The 14789-nt window shown below is 40.5% G+C and overlaps 1 protein-coding gene across 11 annotated transcripts in view; it reads left to right on the top strand.

The window, feature by feature from the left end:
• The window catches only part of NUMB (NUMB endocytic adaptor protein), a 145680-nt gene that overhangs the window by 99295 nt on the left and 31596 nt on the right, over window positions 1–14789 (top strand). For all 11 annotated transcript variants that reach the window (XM_073348543.1, XM_073348553.1, XM_073348549.1 and 8 more), the window contains one exon: window positions 13436–13510. In XM_073348543.1, the coding sequence (XP_073204644.1) occupies window positions 13436–13510 (75 nt within the window). The remainder of the gene's footprint in view (window positions 1–13435; window positions 13511–14789) is intronic.

Genomic DNA, 14789 nt, shown 5'->3' with positions numbered 1-14789 from the left:
AAAGTGAAAGTCTTTGGATTAGGGGCTATGTAAGAAAGCACATTCAGGTTTTATAGTTTGCGGAGGTGACCCCCACAGAGAATCCCATGCAAAACAATATTTAAAAAGATATTTTTTGAAGTGAAGGCAGATTGGTCCTGCTGGCATTTATTAACAGGTTTCTGAAGAATGGCTCACACAAGTGTTGCCTTTGTAAATTGTCAGGGGATAACAAGCAAATACTGCACGAGTCTGTTGTTCAGATGGGTTTATCATATATAATCACTCTTGAGCTCTTGTATTTCAGGGAAGTTGAACATATAGGCAGACTAGCTCAGTTGACAGAGGATCTATCTGGAGGAATGACTCCGCTGATTAGGCCTCAGCTGGAATATTGTGTCCATTTCTGGGCCCCACATTTTCAGGAAAGATGTGGACAGATTGGAGAAAGTCCAGAGAAGAGTAACAAAAATTATAAAAAGTAAAGAAAACATGACCTATGAAGGAAGATTGGGGGAAAAAAATGGGTTTGTTTAGTCTGGAGAAGAGAAGACTAGGGGGTGGGTGGGCATAACAGTTTTAAGTACATAAAAGGTTGTCACAAGGAGGAGGGAGGAAAAATTGTTCTTTAAACACTGAGGATAGGACAAGAAGCAATGGGCTTAAATTGCAGCAAGGGTGGTTTAGGTTGGACATTAGGAAAAACTTCCTAACTGTCAGGATGGTTAAGCACTGGAATAAATTGTCTAGGGAGGTTGTCCCATCATTGTAGATTTTTAATAGCAGGTTAGACAAACACCTGTCAGGGATGGTCTAGATAATATGTAATCCTGCCTTGAGTGCAGGGGACTGGTCTAGTTGACCTTTTGAGGTCCTTTCCAGTCCTATGATTCTATGATCATCTTTGCCTTTTAAAAACCCAATAGGCCCATCTGCGAAATTTGTTCACCATAGGAATCTGTAAAGCTATGTCCTTCAGATGGTAATGGAACTATCAGAGAGTCTCAATTCTGTGAACTTGTTCCTTTCTACCTCTGGCTCTGATGGAATGTTCAAGGAAAATAGAAAGACCAAAAAAGTTACAATTATCATAGCTCCCCGTTGGGCCCAAGAGAGCATGGTGCAGGTGCTTGGGGTGGATGTCCACGGAGGGCAAGGTAGTCCTTCCTGTTCAGAAGGACATGTTGTCACTGTGTGACCTCTGTTCCCAAATTAAAGGCCCCTAGGGGGAGGGTGGGTGCATGAGTGGTATTATGGTAGTGAAGTAACTGAGCATAGTGCTGTCAAGATTATTAAAATTGAAAGGTTCATTTTCAATTTGTTTACTTTGTACACTTAAGTGTTCTAATTAACTGAGCTTATAATATTACAGGAAAGCCTACTGCCTCTAGTCAGGATCAAGGCTCCATTGTGCCAGATGTTCAGACAAATGTGACTTTCAGACTGAGTATCCTCTCAGATACACAACCTTAACATCCTATTAATATATTTTTGGAATGGAAAAGTCATTTGATTCATAGACCTCTTTAAAGTTGTCCCTTAATATTAAATCCACATGCTGTTGAAAGTCTGTATGCCAAGGTGTGCAAAACTTCCCCCCTACAGAGGTGGCTGTTCTGTAGGAGAGGAAGGGGAATGGGAAAGGTACAACAGGAATGCTATGTTGCAACAGTGAATCTAACCTCTGAGTAGAGAAAAAACTGCCAGACGTATGCAGTGTACTAGGGAGAGACAAACTCACTTCACTTGTGACTCACTTCTCATTAGTTTAAAGTGTAGAAGTGTAGTAGTTTAAAAAAAAAACCCCTCTAATTTCAGTGATAGAATTCATAAAATGTATTCTTGTATGCATACTCCATAAATTTATATCCATTACAAAATGTGAAATTAATTTACACATGCACATTTAAAAACAGGCTTTCATGCTGCAGATGCTACCTCATTGAGAATTTGCAGCTGTTTTCCATTTTAATGACTAAAGTATTCAACATTACAGCTTTTTTTTCTTTCTGAAATGCCTTTTCTAAGGTCTTTCTGGGTAAGTAGTTTTCATTCATACAAGTGTACTCTGGAGTGACTTGTCTGTGAAATTTAGATCAGAAAAATTAGGTCATTTCTCTCCCCACATAACTAAACAAATCAGATTTTTGCACATTCTTAATGCTTTTATCCAATTGGATGTGTCAAACAGGACAGTAATAAGTGATTTCCTATTTGTAAATCTAGAATGCTCAGCAGCCTGATATATCTGGGTTTAATCCATTGTTTTTACTATATCCTTTTCTGTGATGAGTGGTTTCTGATTTTAACACACCTAAGAAGGCTTTTGGGGTTGCACTTACTCCAAGAGCAATCACAAGGAAGTGTTCAGATTCTAGAGTATTCAAATAGAATACAGGGTATATTCACCAGCAAGGTCCAAGTGAAGGAAACATGCAAAACTTTGCCACTTTGTATAAAAGTGAGAACAGAATGGGTTTACATTCTGACATTGGATCCTATACTGCTAGTGTCAAAAGACTTAGGCTTTCCATCAATATTTGATTTTCCACATTGTGTTGATGACAACTTACTCATTTTTTAATTACATCTGCATCATTAATATATCAGAATTTTCATAGTCAATTTTTTTCTTTAGCTTTCTAACTAGCCCTCAATTTAGTGGGGAGACTGAGATGAAATTTTGTTTCATGCTCAATGATGGCTAAAACAGGGAGGGAGGGAGGAAGGATGGACTGCATGAGTTTTATATTAAGATCTTAAGTTGACCATTTACACTACTGCTATCCCCATATAGCAGTGGTCACCAACCCGTTGATCACGATCGACTGGTAGATCCTGGAGCCTCTGCCAGTTGATTGTGATCTTCGAGCCACTAAAAGTCCAGGGGCGCTGCAGAGCTCAGGCAGGTTGCCTGTCCAGCCTGGCCCCACGCTGCTCCTGGAAGCAGCTCGCTACTGGCCTGTCTCTGCAGCCCCCGGGGGAGGGGAAGCGGGGGAGCTGGTGGCTCTGTGTGCTGCACCATTCCCACAGCTCCCATTGACTGGTTCCTGGCCAATGGGAACTACAGGGATAGTGCTTGCGGGCACAGGAAGTGTATGGAGACCTGCTGCCTCTTCCTTCCTGCTCCAGGGGCTGCAGAGATGTGCCAGCATGCCAGCAGCTGGACGCTTCTGGGAGTGGCATGGGGCCAGGGCGGGCAAGCAGCCTGCCCGAGCTCTGCTGTGCCCCTGGACCTTTTGCGGGGAGCCTGCACCTCACACCCCATCCTCTACCCCAACTCCCTGCCCCAGCCCAGAGCACCCAAACTCCCTCCCAGAGTTTACACCCCTCACTCTTGCACCCCAACTCCCTCCCCCATACTCAGCCAACGCACACCCCACAGTTGAGAATGTTACACTAATTTGTGACAATCCCTGAAGGATTTTGGATCTATAAACCACAAATGAGACTAGTGGGCGGGGCAGGGCCTCGGGGAAGGGAAGGGGTAGATCCTGGGTTGATCTTAAATTCAAAAAGTGATCTTGTGTGTAAAAAGGTTGGAGACCACTATCATACAGTAACAGATTTCTTTGATTATAGTATTCTAAACATATCCGATACAAAGCTATTCATATCTACTGTGCACAGACCTTTAATTGTGAATCCACAGTCATGGCGGTGACCCGTCCACCTGCCACCATTCCTCTGTATCTAATTTGCCTGCAACAATGTTATTGGTTGTAGTGACTCAGTGGTATGAGATACCAGTCACATGTCAGTTTTCATTAGCTAATTACTTGGCCAACCTGCTATTGCTCTTCATAGACTCCATGGCTACATGTAACTTGGACATTGATGCCTAGAAGGCTACACATGGCACTGCTAGCTTGGCTCTCCTGGGCACTAAGGTACCACGACTGGGAAAGCTGATGTAGGAGCCTAGGGAAAGTCCATAGAGCAAAGAGATATTGGGACTCTGGGATAAAGCTCTCCTGCCCCCTTTCAGATAATGCCAGTCTCTCCAATATAGTCTTCTAAACCTGTAAATCAGTGGTCTCCAACCTTTTTAAGCCCAAGATCACTTTATGAATAGCTTATACGTAGGGCTTTGTGACTACTGCAGGGGCCAGTGTGGCTGACCCCAGGGCTGCCCAAACAGCTGGCCACTGCTGAAGTGGTTCTGCAGCTGCTGCTCTGGCAACTCTGGGCAGCTGGCCTTGGGGACCACCCGAGCAGCAGTCCCGGGGCAGCTGCTGGCGATCCAGGGCTCCCCCCTAGCAGCTGCTGGTCTATTGGAATCCGCCCCGCAGCACCCACCCTAAAATTCAATCAGGGGTATTTATGGTATGTCATGGACAGGTCACAGGTAAGAAATAAAAACTCATGGTCCATGACTGGTCCATGACTTTTACTAAAAACACCCATGATTAAATCATAGCCTTACTTTTATGGCCCCAGTGGGCTTGACATCAGTAGCAAATCAGCCACTGTCCTCATGTTCCTGTGTTCCCTTCAACTACCACTTAACCCTCTTTCTGTTTTCTCCTTTCCTCATTCTTGTCTTTAATTTGCATCCTGAAATCTTATTGGTTAAAATGCCTTAATATAAAAATATCAAAAAACAAATGTTGAACCAGTTTATTCAATGCCTTTTTAAGAATGAATTAGTCTTGAATGTCACTTTGCTCATCTAGAGCAGAAGTGTAGACTACTCTGCACAAATACACAGACCACCAAATATAAATAACTTAATATGCATTAATTTATATTATGACCCTTAGTGTTAATTGCTATTTTAAATAAATATCAGTTTGAAGTATTAGTAGCAAGTTGAGCTGCATGCTAGCAACGTATAGGACCTTCTGGAACATGGAAGTTTTAAACTCTGGAACATGTGGGAATGGCATTGTATTAAAAATAATAAAGCAAAGGTTAACATTCAAGGGTAATATAATGTCTTAATTATGCTTCATATAAGCACTACTTTGCATTCCTATCAAAGGAGTAAATGCATTATCATTCTCTGATGTCAGCAGTGACTTATAACCACTCCTAAGAACAAGCACAGCAGCGAGGAAATACTAAATTTAAAAAGGGCCACAGCAATTTCCATTTGAAAATTAATATAAAGAAATAGTGTTAAGGCTATGGAAAAGAACTTGAAAGCCATATAAATAAATGTATGGAAAAGTGGTCACCACTGTTAAGATGAGTCTCATTATCCATTGTGAGCCTAACTTTGCATCCCTCCTCTTTGGTCTATCACCAGAACGCAGTCTCAGATTTTGTTTAAAATTGTTGTCCAGGTAACCTTTTAAAGATATGGGGCATGAAAAAGATAATTTTGCTCGTAGTTTAAAAATTCTCTTGATTTGATCACACTGTATTTAAAAAACAGCTGATTTGAGATTTTAAATAGAGTTTATATGAAAGGGTCACTGCATTTTTAGTGCACAGAATGAGATCCAATATCTCTAACATCAAAAGTCATGCGTTCAGGCCCCCCAAAATCATAACTTTTTAAAATCAAGATTCTTTTTATATTGGCCTTTTGGTTTTTGAACTTTTAGGTTATCCTGGGGTCATGCTTTCAAGCCTTTCTCTGTAATCAGGAGAGCTAGAAACTTACTTTCTTAAATGAAAGCCGAGACTCTTGCCTCATCACAAGATTCCAGGAGCTCAGGGCTTTAAGGGGAGAAAAAAAACCTGAATAGAAACTCATGATAAAATTGTGAGTTCTGGCAACACTTGATATGTTGAAAATCATATTTTAAAGTTAGCCTATGCTGAGTTAGGTATGTCAGAGTGTCACATAAGAGTCAAGTGCTTGGGAGCATGCAGAGTTTATAAGATCTGCAAGCTATGGTGGGACTTGGTGGTTTTCTTCTATATACCCAAATTATTTTTACCTTCCTAGATGTTGGTCTTCCCAAGTGAAACTGATCTGTTCTTCTTCGAGTGCTTGTTCATTTTTCTTTCCATGGTAGGTGTGTGCGCGATGGGTGTGCAGTCGCCAGATATTTTTCCCTCGGTGATATCCATTGGGGTGGCTCTAGCGCCCTCTGGTGCTGTGCACTCATTTGCCCTTATAAGAGGCCTGGCCAGCCCCACACCCTCTGTTCCTTCTTACTGCCTGTAAAAACAGCTTCTCTTGCCTCAGCAAGGCATTCATCAGTAGTTCTTGTTGTTTTTGCTTTCCAAGTTTCATTCCCTTCAGTTTTTCTTTTGGTAGTAGTGCAAATAGTTGGACCCTCACGTTTGTTTAGAGGGACATCCTCTGACCCTGGGGCTGGGCATGCACTGGTCTCCATGCTTCAAACTCTGTGCATCCTATGGGAAGCCCATGCTGGTGAGTGACCCGCATTCCCGCTGTCTGGAGGAAGGTCATATGTGAGAGTGTTGCCAGGTCTGCCACCAGTTCAAGCCTCATCTGGGAAAAGGACACAGAGGCTAAACTAAGGTTCATCCTGATGGAAGCTGCATTCAGACCAGCATCGGAGTCGAGCTGGCCCAGGGTACCTTGGCATCTGTGCAGAGTGCTCCTCTGGTGGCACGTGTCTTTCTGCACTGTTCCCCTTCACTAGTGCCAAGGAAGAAGCACAAAAAGCAATGGTCCAAACACAAAAAGCAATGGTCCAATGTTCCCTGGACCCAAGGAAGGACGCTGGGAGTGCAACCTGTTGGGCCACTCCTCTTTTTTACAGTGCAAATATTTGTAATAAAAATATAAAATGAGCAGCGTACACTTTGTGTTCTTGTTGTAATTTAAATCCATATATTTGAAAATGTAGAAAAACATCCAAAATATTTAAATATTGTTTCACTGTGCGATTAATTATTTTTTAATCTCGTGATTAATTGCAATTATTTTTTTTAATTGTTTGACAGACCTAGGCAGATCACTGAAGAACTTAGACTACAATCACCCATTCTCATGTGCTTCGTTGACTATTTTAAAGTGTGATACTGTCTGTCACAAGCATCTCTGGAGGGTGCTGGCAGACATGAGGATTTAAAGCCTCTTATTGGAAGTCACCATCACCAAGAGATCATGGTGTGAATGGCCATAGGTCACAGTGAGTGGTGTTCCACTGGGCAGTATGAGAGACCAGGGTGTGTGTTGTCCCAAGAGTCTTTACCATATACCCAGAATTTATTATGAGACAAGTCTTCGAAGATTTTGACAGAATAGAAGGAGCTGGGATATCCACTGATGAACATGTCTTAACTGACCTCAGATAACATGATGAAACGATGCTCTTTGCTACAACCACCAATGCAATGAAACAAATATTGGAGTCTGTGTAAAAACAGTTAGTGAGGAATATGGACTATTCCTGAATGACTGAAAACAAAATGCATGCATGTTGACCTGACTAACAAAAACAGGATGCAAGCAGACATCACAATTAATGGACAAGCTGTAGAGGTAGTAATGAATTTAATTATCCGAGATCATATATATCCAATCAAGGAGACTGTTCCAAAGAATTTGGAAGAAAACTAGGGCTGACTCACTCAGCTATAGCCTTCCTTAAAGTGTGGAAAAACCATGGCATCTCAAAATCTACAAATTTGTGACTTTTTTCCTTAGTGATTTATGAATGTGAATCGTGGGAAGTTAATGCTGACAAAAAGAAAATTGAAGTTTTTGAAATGTGGTCCTGGCAAAGACTTAGATGTATCCTGGATGGGGAAAAAGACAAATGCTTAGGAAATATTAGTGGAGAGAAGTAGTTGATATAGGAAATCAACAGACTCAAACTGTACACTTTGGTCATACTAGGCCTAGAGATTGAAATAGCTGTTCCTTCCATTACTTTCTCAAGGTTGAGGGTCATGTCAGTATGGGACAAACAGCCAGGAGATGGACTGCATGTTCCCTTCTTGAAAGCACCCCCAACCTTAAAGATTTTAAGCCTCACATTTTTCACGCTGAAGGAATAGACTGACCCAGTTCGACTTGCCTCAGCATTATCTAAAATCTTGGGGAGAAACTCTACTCAACCTGATACCGCTGTACTCCTCTTCACATATGATACAGCCAAGGTTTAAATCTTGTTCTCTAGAGTGGAAGGGTCAGGGTAATAACTTGCTCCATCATCCATCCCATAAAGATTGGTTTCTGAAAATGTTCAGATACGCTGGTTAAAATAAAATTTTGATGACAGGTTATTAGGACAACCTTCAGTGGTATCATCTTAGGAACCTGTATTATACACAACATACTGTTTGAACTGGGCTCTGTCTATGGGGGTTTTAGCTTTGTGTAAAGGCATTGTCGGTGAAATCCTGGTGAAAAGGTGAAATGCATTGAGCATCTTAAGGCTGCAAGTTGATGATAGTGTGGTATCATTCATTCCTGGTTTTGGTTGTCATGGAAGCCAAATGGAAATATGTTCAAAGCTGTATTCTTCCTATTTACATACTGCTGGAAAAAATCCAGCTTTTTGCAGAGAGGTTAGAGATGCCATGATCCTTGTAACAATGACTGCCTTTCACCAATGAATTTGCTGCTTCTCTGTCTTTCAAAAAAATCTTTCACCTTGTGTAGACTTTGGTATGAAGAAGACATGTACCTGTTTTGTACAAAAGCACATTAAGCTTTTGCCACCCACACTGTTTTTGAGTTCTTGAAGGTTTTTAATTTCAGTGGAATATTGTTGTATGTCTGTAAAATACCATGCAGACCTATTGTGCTGTGTAACGAAGAACAAGTTGCCTGCCAAAGAACTTGACAATCTAAATGTAATGTTTCTCCCTCCTTTGTGTGTTTCCCAGAATGGTCATTTTTGGGGACCGTGAAAGATTGTGCAGAGAACAATTGGACTTCTTCCAGTTTTGCCGACTCTTATGTGGTCCCCTGAATTTAGTTGGTTCTAACACAATATACTGCTGCAGTGCCAACAATATCAGTGAATTCTGTTGCCATTCACCCAACAATGCTGAAATCTGTAGATTAACTTTCCTTCATAAATTTTAGGGAATAGACCATGTCTTAACCCAATGGTTCTCAAACTTTTGTACTGGTGACCCCTTCCACATAGGAAGCCTCTGAGTGTGATTTCCCCCCCCCCCCCCCTTATAAAATAAAAACACTTTTATATATTTAATACCATTATAAATGCTGGAGGCAAAGTGGGATTTGGGGTGGAGGCTGAGCGCTTGCAATGCCCCATGTAATAATCTCATGACCCCCTGAGGGGTCCCGACCCCTATTTGAGTACCCCGTCTTAACCTAATTAGCAGTTTTTCATCAGAATGTGAAATACAGGTCTGCAGAACCATAATTGTTGCTTCATTAGTAGGTGTATTTAGCCATTTCTGTTTACCTTCCTGTCTGATCTTACATTTGAAATGTTAACTTTGTTTTTCTGATCTAAAGTTGATTTTTCCCCCCGCTAGTCTTCAGTTCTGTTAAATGCTGGAAATTGTAAACTTACCTTCCAAGTTTCTGGAAGCAAAATTGAAGCCATATGATTGCATGATAGCTTAAATCAGGTGATATGTAAAGTAGTTTGTAGCTTTGGTTAAATATGGGTGTTGTAGGCCTTTCCTCTGAGCTGGAGGTGAATGCCACATTTTAAGAGTTGGAAATAAGGTTTCTAAAGATGAATGAGGAGAGAACCAGCTGCTACTGTTCAGTTGGAAACTATTTTCTTCAAGGCTGAGCTAACAAGACAATAACACGTTGGCTATGTTGTTGAAAGTTCTTTGCAGCAGAAAAGACAAATTTTTAAAAATCTTGTTCTGTAGAGCACAACAAAGACTGCAGAAATATTTTTTTTAAATTTCACTTGTAGCATTCATCACTGAAGTCAATAGCTGCTATCTTTTGACTTCTGTCAAAATGATATGATGAAAATAATACACTTTTTGTCTTTCATCCAAGAATCTCAAAATTCAAGTGTAGAAAGTGCATTCTCTGTCCCTTCCCCGGTACATTTGGGGGAAGGCACAGCTGTGCGATTTTTTTTTTAAATAATTCTTTGATGACTGATGTCAAATGAAGTCTGGATCATGCTCTTCTGGAGTGGGCAGATGCAGTTGATGTGCAATAATGTCCCATTCATTGATGTGAAAGTGCTATTGAAAACTGCTGCTGAAACTCATGTTCAAAACAGCAGCGACAGAGCTGTATTAAATAAAATCCTGGTGAAAATCACACCATGTGACTTCTCAAGGAGAGGTTTGGCAACATTTTGGAAAATGGCTCTCTTTTTTGGATTGGGACATGAGGCAATGTTTATCCTACTCAACTTCTCTTCTTTCTGAGCAAGGGGCAAGTTGCCAAGTACAGGAACTGAATTGGCTGGATCTATGCAGATGGAAACACTCTGTCTACACTAGTGTAAATGAGATGCACAGATAGTTCCAAGATTCTTTGAACTATCCTGTATCCGTAAGTGCAGATTGGACATTTCCTTGGAAATAAAATATTGGCCAAAATCCATGGATATGTGATGTGGTTTTACTAACTCAACTCTGATACCATGTTGGCATACTTTTGGTCCTGGCTATGCTACCTTCTAAGTAGAACTGAAGTAGTTTCTAATCTTGCTTAAAAAGATTGATTACACCCTAACCTATTTTTAACACCGTTTGGTCAGTCAAATTACAAAATTCAGATCATAATTCCCCATTGTTGCAGCTCCACCAGTGGTAGAAAACATGAAAGCAAAGCATAGAAGGGCACAGACATTTTTACTATTGTCATACAAGTCATGATTGAGCTGGAAGCTCAGTCTGTATATAGCTGCAATATAAAACTGTATGCCTGGAAGCATGCATTTATAACTACTAAAAATGTATTGTAATTGCTATTTGAATGCATTTTTACAGAAATATAATCATATTTAAGTAAACTTCCTGTTCTAGTTAGGGAGTTTTATGAATGCAGGGCACTTCTCCCTTCTTTGATAAGTTTCCACAAAGGCCACGTGAGGAGCGTAATTGTAGTATTGCCATCTGTAAGGGATTGTCTACACTTAAAAGGCTGCAGCTGCACTGCTGTAGTGCCTCAGTGAAGATGCTACTTATCCTGATGAGAGATCTCCTCCTGTTGGCATAGGTAATCCACCCTTCTGAGAGGCAGTAACTGTGTCGATGGGAGAAGCACTTATGTTGACATAGTGCCATCTGTACCAAGGGTTAGGTTGGTATAACTCCACAAAGAGAAGGACTTGTGGCACCTTAGAGACTAATAAATTTATTTGAGCATAAGCTTTCATGAGCTACAGCTCACTTCATCAGATACATGTCACTTAGGGATATGGATTTTCCACATCCCTGAGCAACATAGTTATATCAACAAGTTACTAATGTAGACAAAGCCTCAGTGATCAAAAATCTAGAGTTGGGCTTGGGATTGGCATAAAAACTAGATTTTAAAAAATGTATTTTGTCTTGGGTTGTGTTTTTTCATTCATTTTCCCACATTCTCCTCAACCATAAGATTTAATAACTTTTTTTAATGAAAGCTGATTCCTGCCTAATCAGATGCCTTCAGGAGCTGGGGCTTTAAAAACGCCAAATGTCATGAGTTGACAACACTGTTTGGGTCGGTCATAAATATAAAGGGAAGGGTAACCACCTTTCTGTATACAGTGCTATAAAATCCCTCCTGGCCAGAGGCAACTTCCTGTTACCTGTAAAGGGTTAAGAAGCTCAGCTAATCTGGCTGGCACCTGACCCAAAGGACCAAGAAGGGGACAAGATACTTTCAAATCTTTGGACGGGAGGAGTGGGGGAAGGCTTTTGTTTTGTTTACATGGTTGGTCATGGTTGGTCTGAGAGAGGCCAGACAGAAATCCATCTTCTCCAACCCATCCTTATCCAAGTCTCCAATATTGCAACCAGTATAGGTAAGCCAGGCAAGGCGGATTATTTATCTTTTGTTTTATGTGAATTTTCCTTGTGTTAAGAGAGAGGTTTATTCCTGTTTTCTGTAACTGTAAGGTTTTGCCCAGAGGGGGATCCTCTGTGTTTTGAATCTGAATACCCTGTAAAGTATTTTCCATCCTGATTTTACAGAGATTTTTACCTTTCTTTTTTTAAAATCCTTCTTTTAACAACCTGACTGATTTTTCCATTGTTCCAAGATCCAGGGGTTTGGGTCTTTGAGGATTTTGTAACCAATTGGTTAGGATATTATTCTTAAGCTTCCCCAGTAAAGGGGGTGTGTAGGGCTTGGGGGGATATTTTGTGGGGAAGATATCTCCAAGTTGTCTCTTTCCCTGTTCTTTTGTTTAAAATGCTTGGTGGTGGCAGCATACTGTTCAAGGACAAGGCAAAGTTTGTACCTTGGGGAAGTTTTTAACCTAAGCTGATAAGAATAAGTTTAAGGTGTCTTTCATGCGGGTCCCCACATCTGTACTCTAGAGTTCAGAGTGGGGAAGGAACCTTGACAGGGTCACTCTAAAGTTAAATCTTTAATAGTTTCACTACACCTACAGCGTGGTATTTTGGCAAGGTGAAATCTTGTGGAGCTTGTAGTACTAGATTAAAATAATTCTGATGTCCAGTTTAACAAATTTTAAAGTATTTAGTTTTTAAATATAAGTTGACCTCTGAGTTGAATGTATTCTGTCTTTCATTTCTTAATGCCCTGTGAAATGGTAAACTCCTTTATTTCTGACTGTGTAGCTCAATGGCTGACTTCTATCTTGTGTTATGCAAAAATTATACAACTGAAAGTTTTAAAGATACCTTACAATAAAATATTAAATGGTGGGAATGGATTGCTGAAGTGAAAGATATGGTAACCTGTGTTAACAGTATCATACAGCATTCCCACATTCTTTACTGGTTAAGACTTTTAGATTTGGTTATTGAAGTAAACTTAGGCCTCATCTTATATTGGGGGCTTTCTCTGAACATTTTAATTATGTTGCAATGGCAGTACGAGGTCTTCCTACTCAGTGGTAGGAAGAACATCAGGGGTAGGGCTCTTTACCATAGTGAAAGTGTCTTTCTGAGATGAGAAAAGGAGTACTTGTGGCACCTTAGAGACTAACCAATTTATTTGAGCATAAGCTTTCATGAGCTACAGCATCCGGATGCATCCGATGAAGTGAGCTGTAGCTCATGAAAGCTTACACTCAAATTGGTTAGTCTCTACGGTGCCATAAGTACTCCTTTTCTTTTTGCAAATACAGACTAACACGGCTGTTACTCTGAAACCTTTCTGAGATGATTTGAGCTTAGTAAATGTTTGTCGTCTTGGTGCTGGGTCATCTTTAAAAGTGCAATTCAGTATAGGCCCGAGTGACACAGAAAGCCACTTATGCACCTGATCACTAATTCCTGTGCCCCGTACAGTAGGAATGCAAATCTGAGTCTCAACTCACCAGGTATTTTGTGTCCTTCATCTCACCTAGATTGGTATGGGTTGGAGGTGAGTGGCTTTTTGTAAGCATGTAAGTATTCAGAGGGGCTGCCTTGAAGTCTAACTTTTTTTTCTCTTTCTTTGCAGTACTTGGGTCATGTGGAAGTGGATGAATCGAGAGGAATGCATGTCTGTGAAGATGCTGTGAAGAGATTGAAAGCTGTATGTATATCTGTTTCATCAAAATGTTGGCTCATGTGCTGTGAATGTTATGCCAAGATGTTGCTGATTCTGCAATAGCATTCCAGTTTCAAGTTGTGCACTTTTCACCTTATGTAAGAAAAACAGTTGGATCACTTATAAGACCCACTGCATGTGATTATAGAGGCACATGTTAATCTGGGAGTCAGAGGGGAGAGAGTTAAGTCTATTCTTCCTAGTTGTAGTAGCTAGTAGATATTTTCAAAGAAGGGTTAGATAAAGAAAAACAGACAACAGTGACCTATACTGAATTGTTGTCCATAAGAGATGTTATTTTACTGGTATTGGTTAGATATGAAGAATGGCCTCTCCCTCTGGAGTCTGCCAGTTACCAGTACTATTGCACCCCTTAAACAGGGGCCTTATTCCACTCTTCATTACACACAGCACTACTGCTTGATTTGGGCTCCTCTTTCCTATGCAAAATAGACTAGTAGCATTACTTCATGCATGCCAAGCTTGGATCTGCTCAAAATGGCCTAAAAGATTACCTGGTTGTGATGTCAGTATGGTGGGCTGCTCTTAGTTTGGCTTCGATAAACATTTGTTCCTGTGAACAGCACTTGTTCAAATGCTTTCTTCTACTGCATCTCACTTTAGGAGATTGTGTCATCTATATCTGTAGTGCTGTTGCCACAAAATCCTGCGAAACTAATGAAGTCCAGTCAGTCAATTTTTTATCAAGGAATCAGGCTCCAAAAACCTTGAGGGTTAGGAGGGAAAATAAAATTCACCACAGGAATAATCCTAACTGTGAAGGATACAGAACTCCAGTCCCTTTTATCATTTCCCCTATACATCTTGGCTATGTGAGGTCTTCAGTGAAGCAGTTCGTGGAGCTTCTGTTCAGTAGTGCGGCAAAATTACTTAAAGCAGGTGGTGTTGCTGCACCTTTGCAAATTTAAGGCATCTGCTGCCAGACTTCTTTTTTAGCGAATGTCACATGGTTTCTCACTTGAGTTTCTTCTCTGCTAGCACACATAAGAATTGTTATAGATTTTCGTTTTCCTCGTCATGTTATGCTATAAAGTTTCTGAACTGACTTCAGTGCTTTGATTAAACTTCATCTTAAATCTTTTATTTCATTTCTGCCCCAGCCGATTTATAGCAACATGTTAAAGCTACACCCCATCCGTTCTTATGCAATGTAGCAGTGATTGGTTGCTATTTTCCTAACAGGGTTACAGATAATAATGTAAATGAGGCACTTTGTCCTTTATCAGATTTAGTTTATGTAGCT

The sequence above is a fragment of the Lepidochelys kempii genome, chromosome 6 (genome assembly GCF_965140285.1).
Source record: "Lepidochelys kempii isolate rLepKem1 chromosome 6, rLepKem1.hap1, whole genome shotgun sequence".
Taxonomy (NCBI): Eukaryota; Metazoa; Chordata; order Testudines; family Cheloniidae; genus Lepidochelys; species Lepidochelys kempii.
The sequence above is the reverse complement of the archived record's forward strand: the minus strand, read 5'-3'. Positions and strand labels throughout refer to the sequence as shown.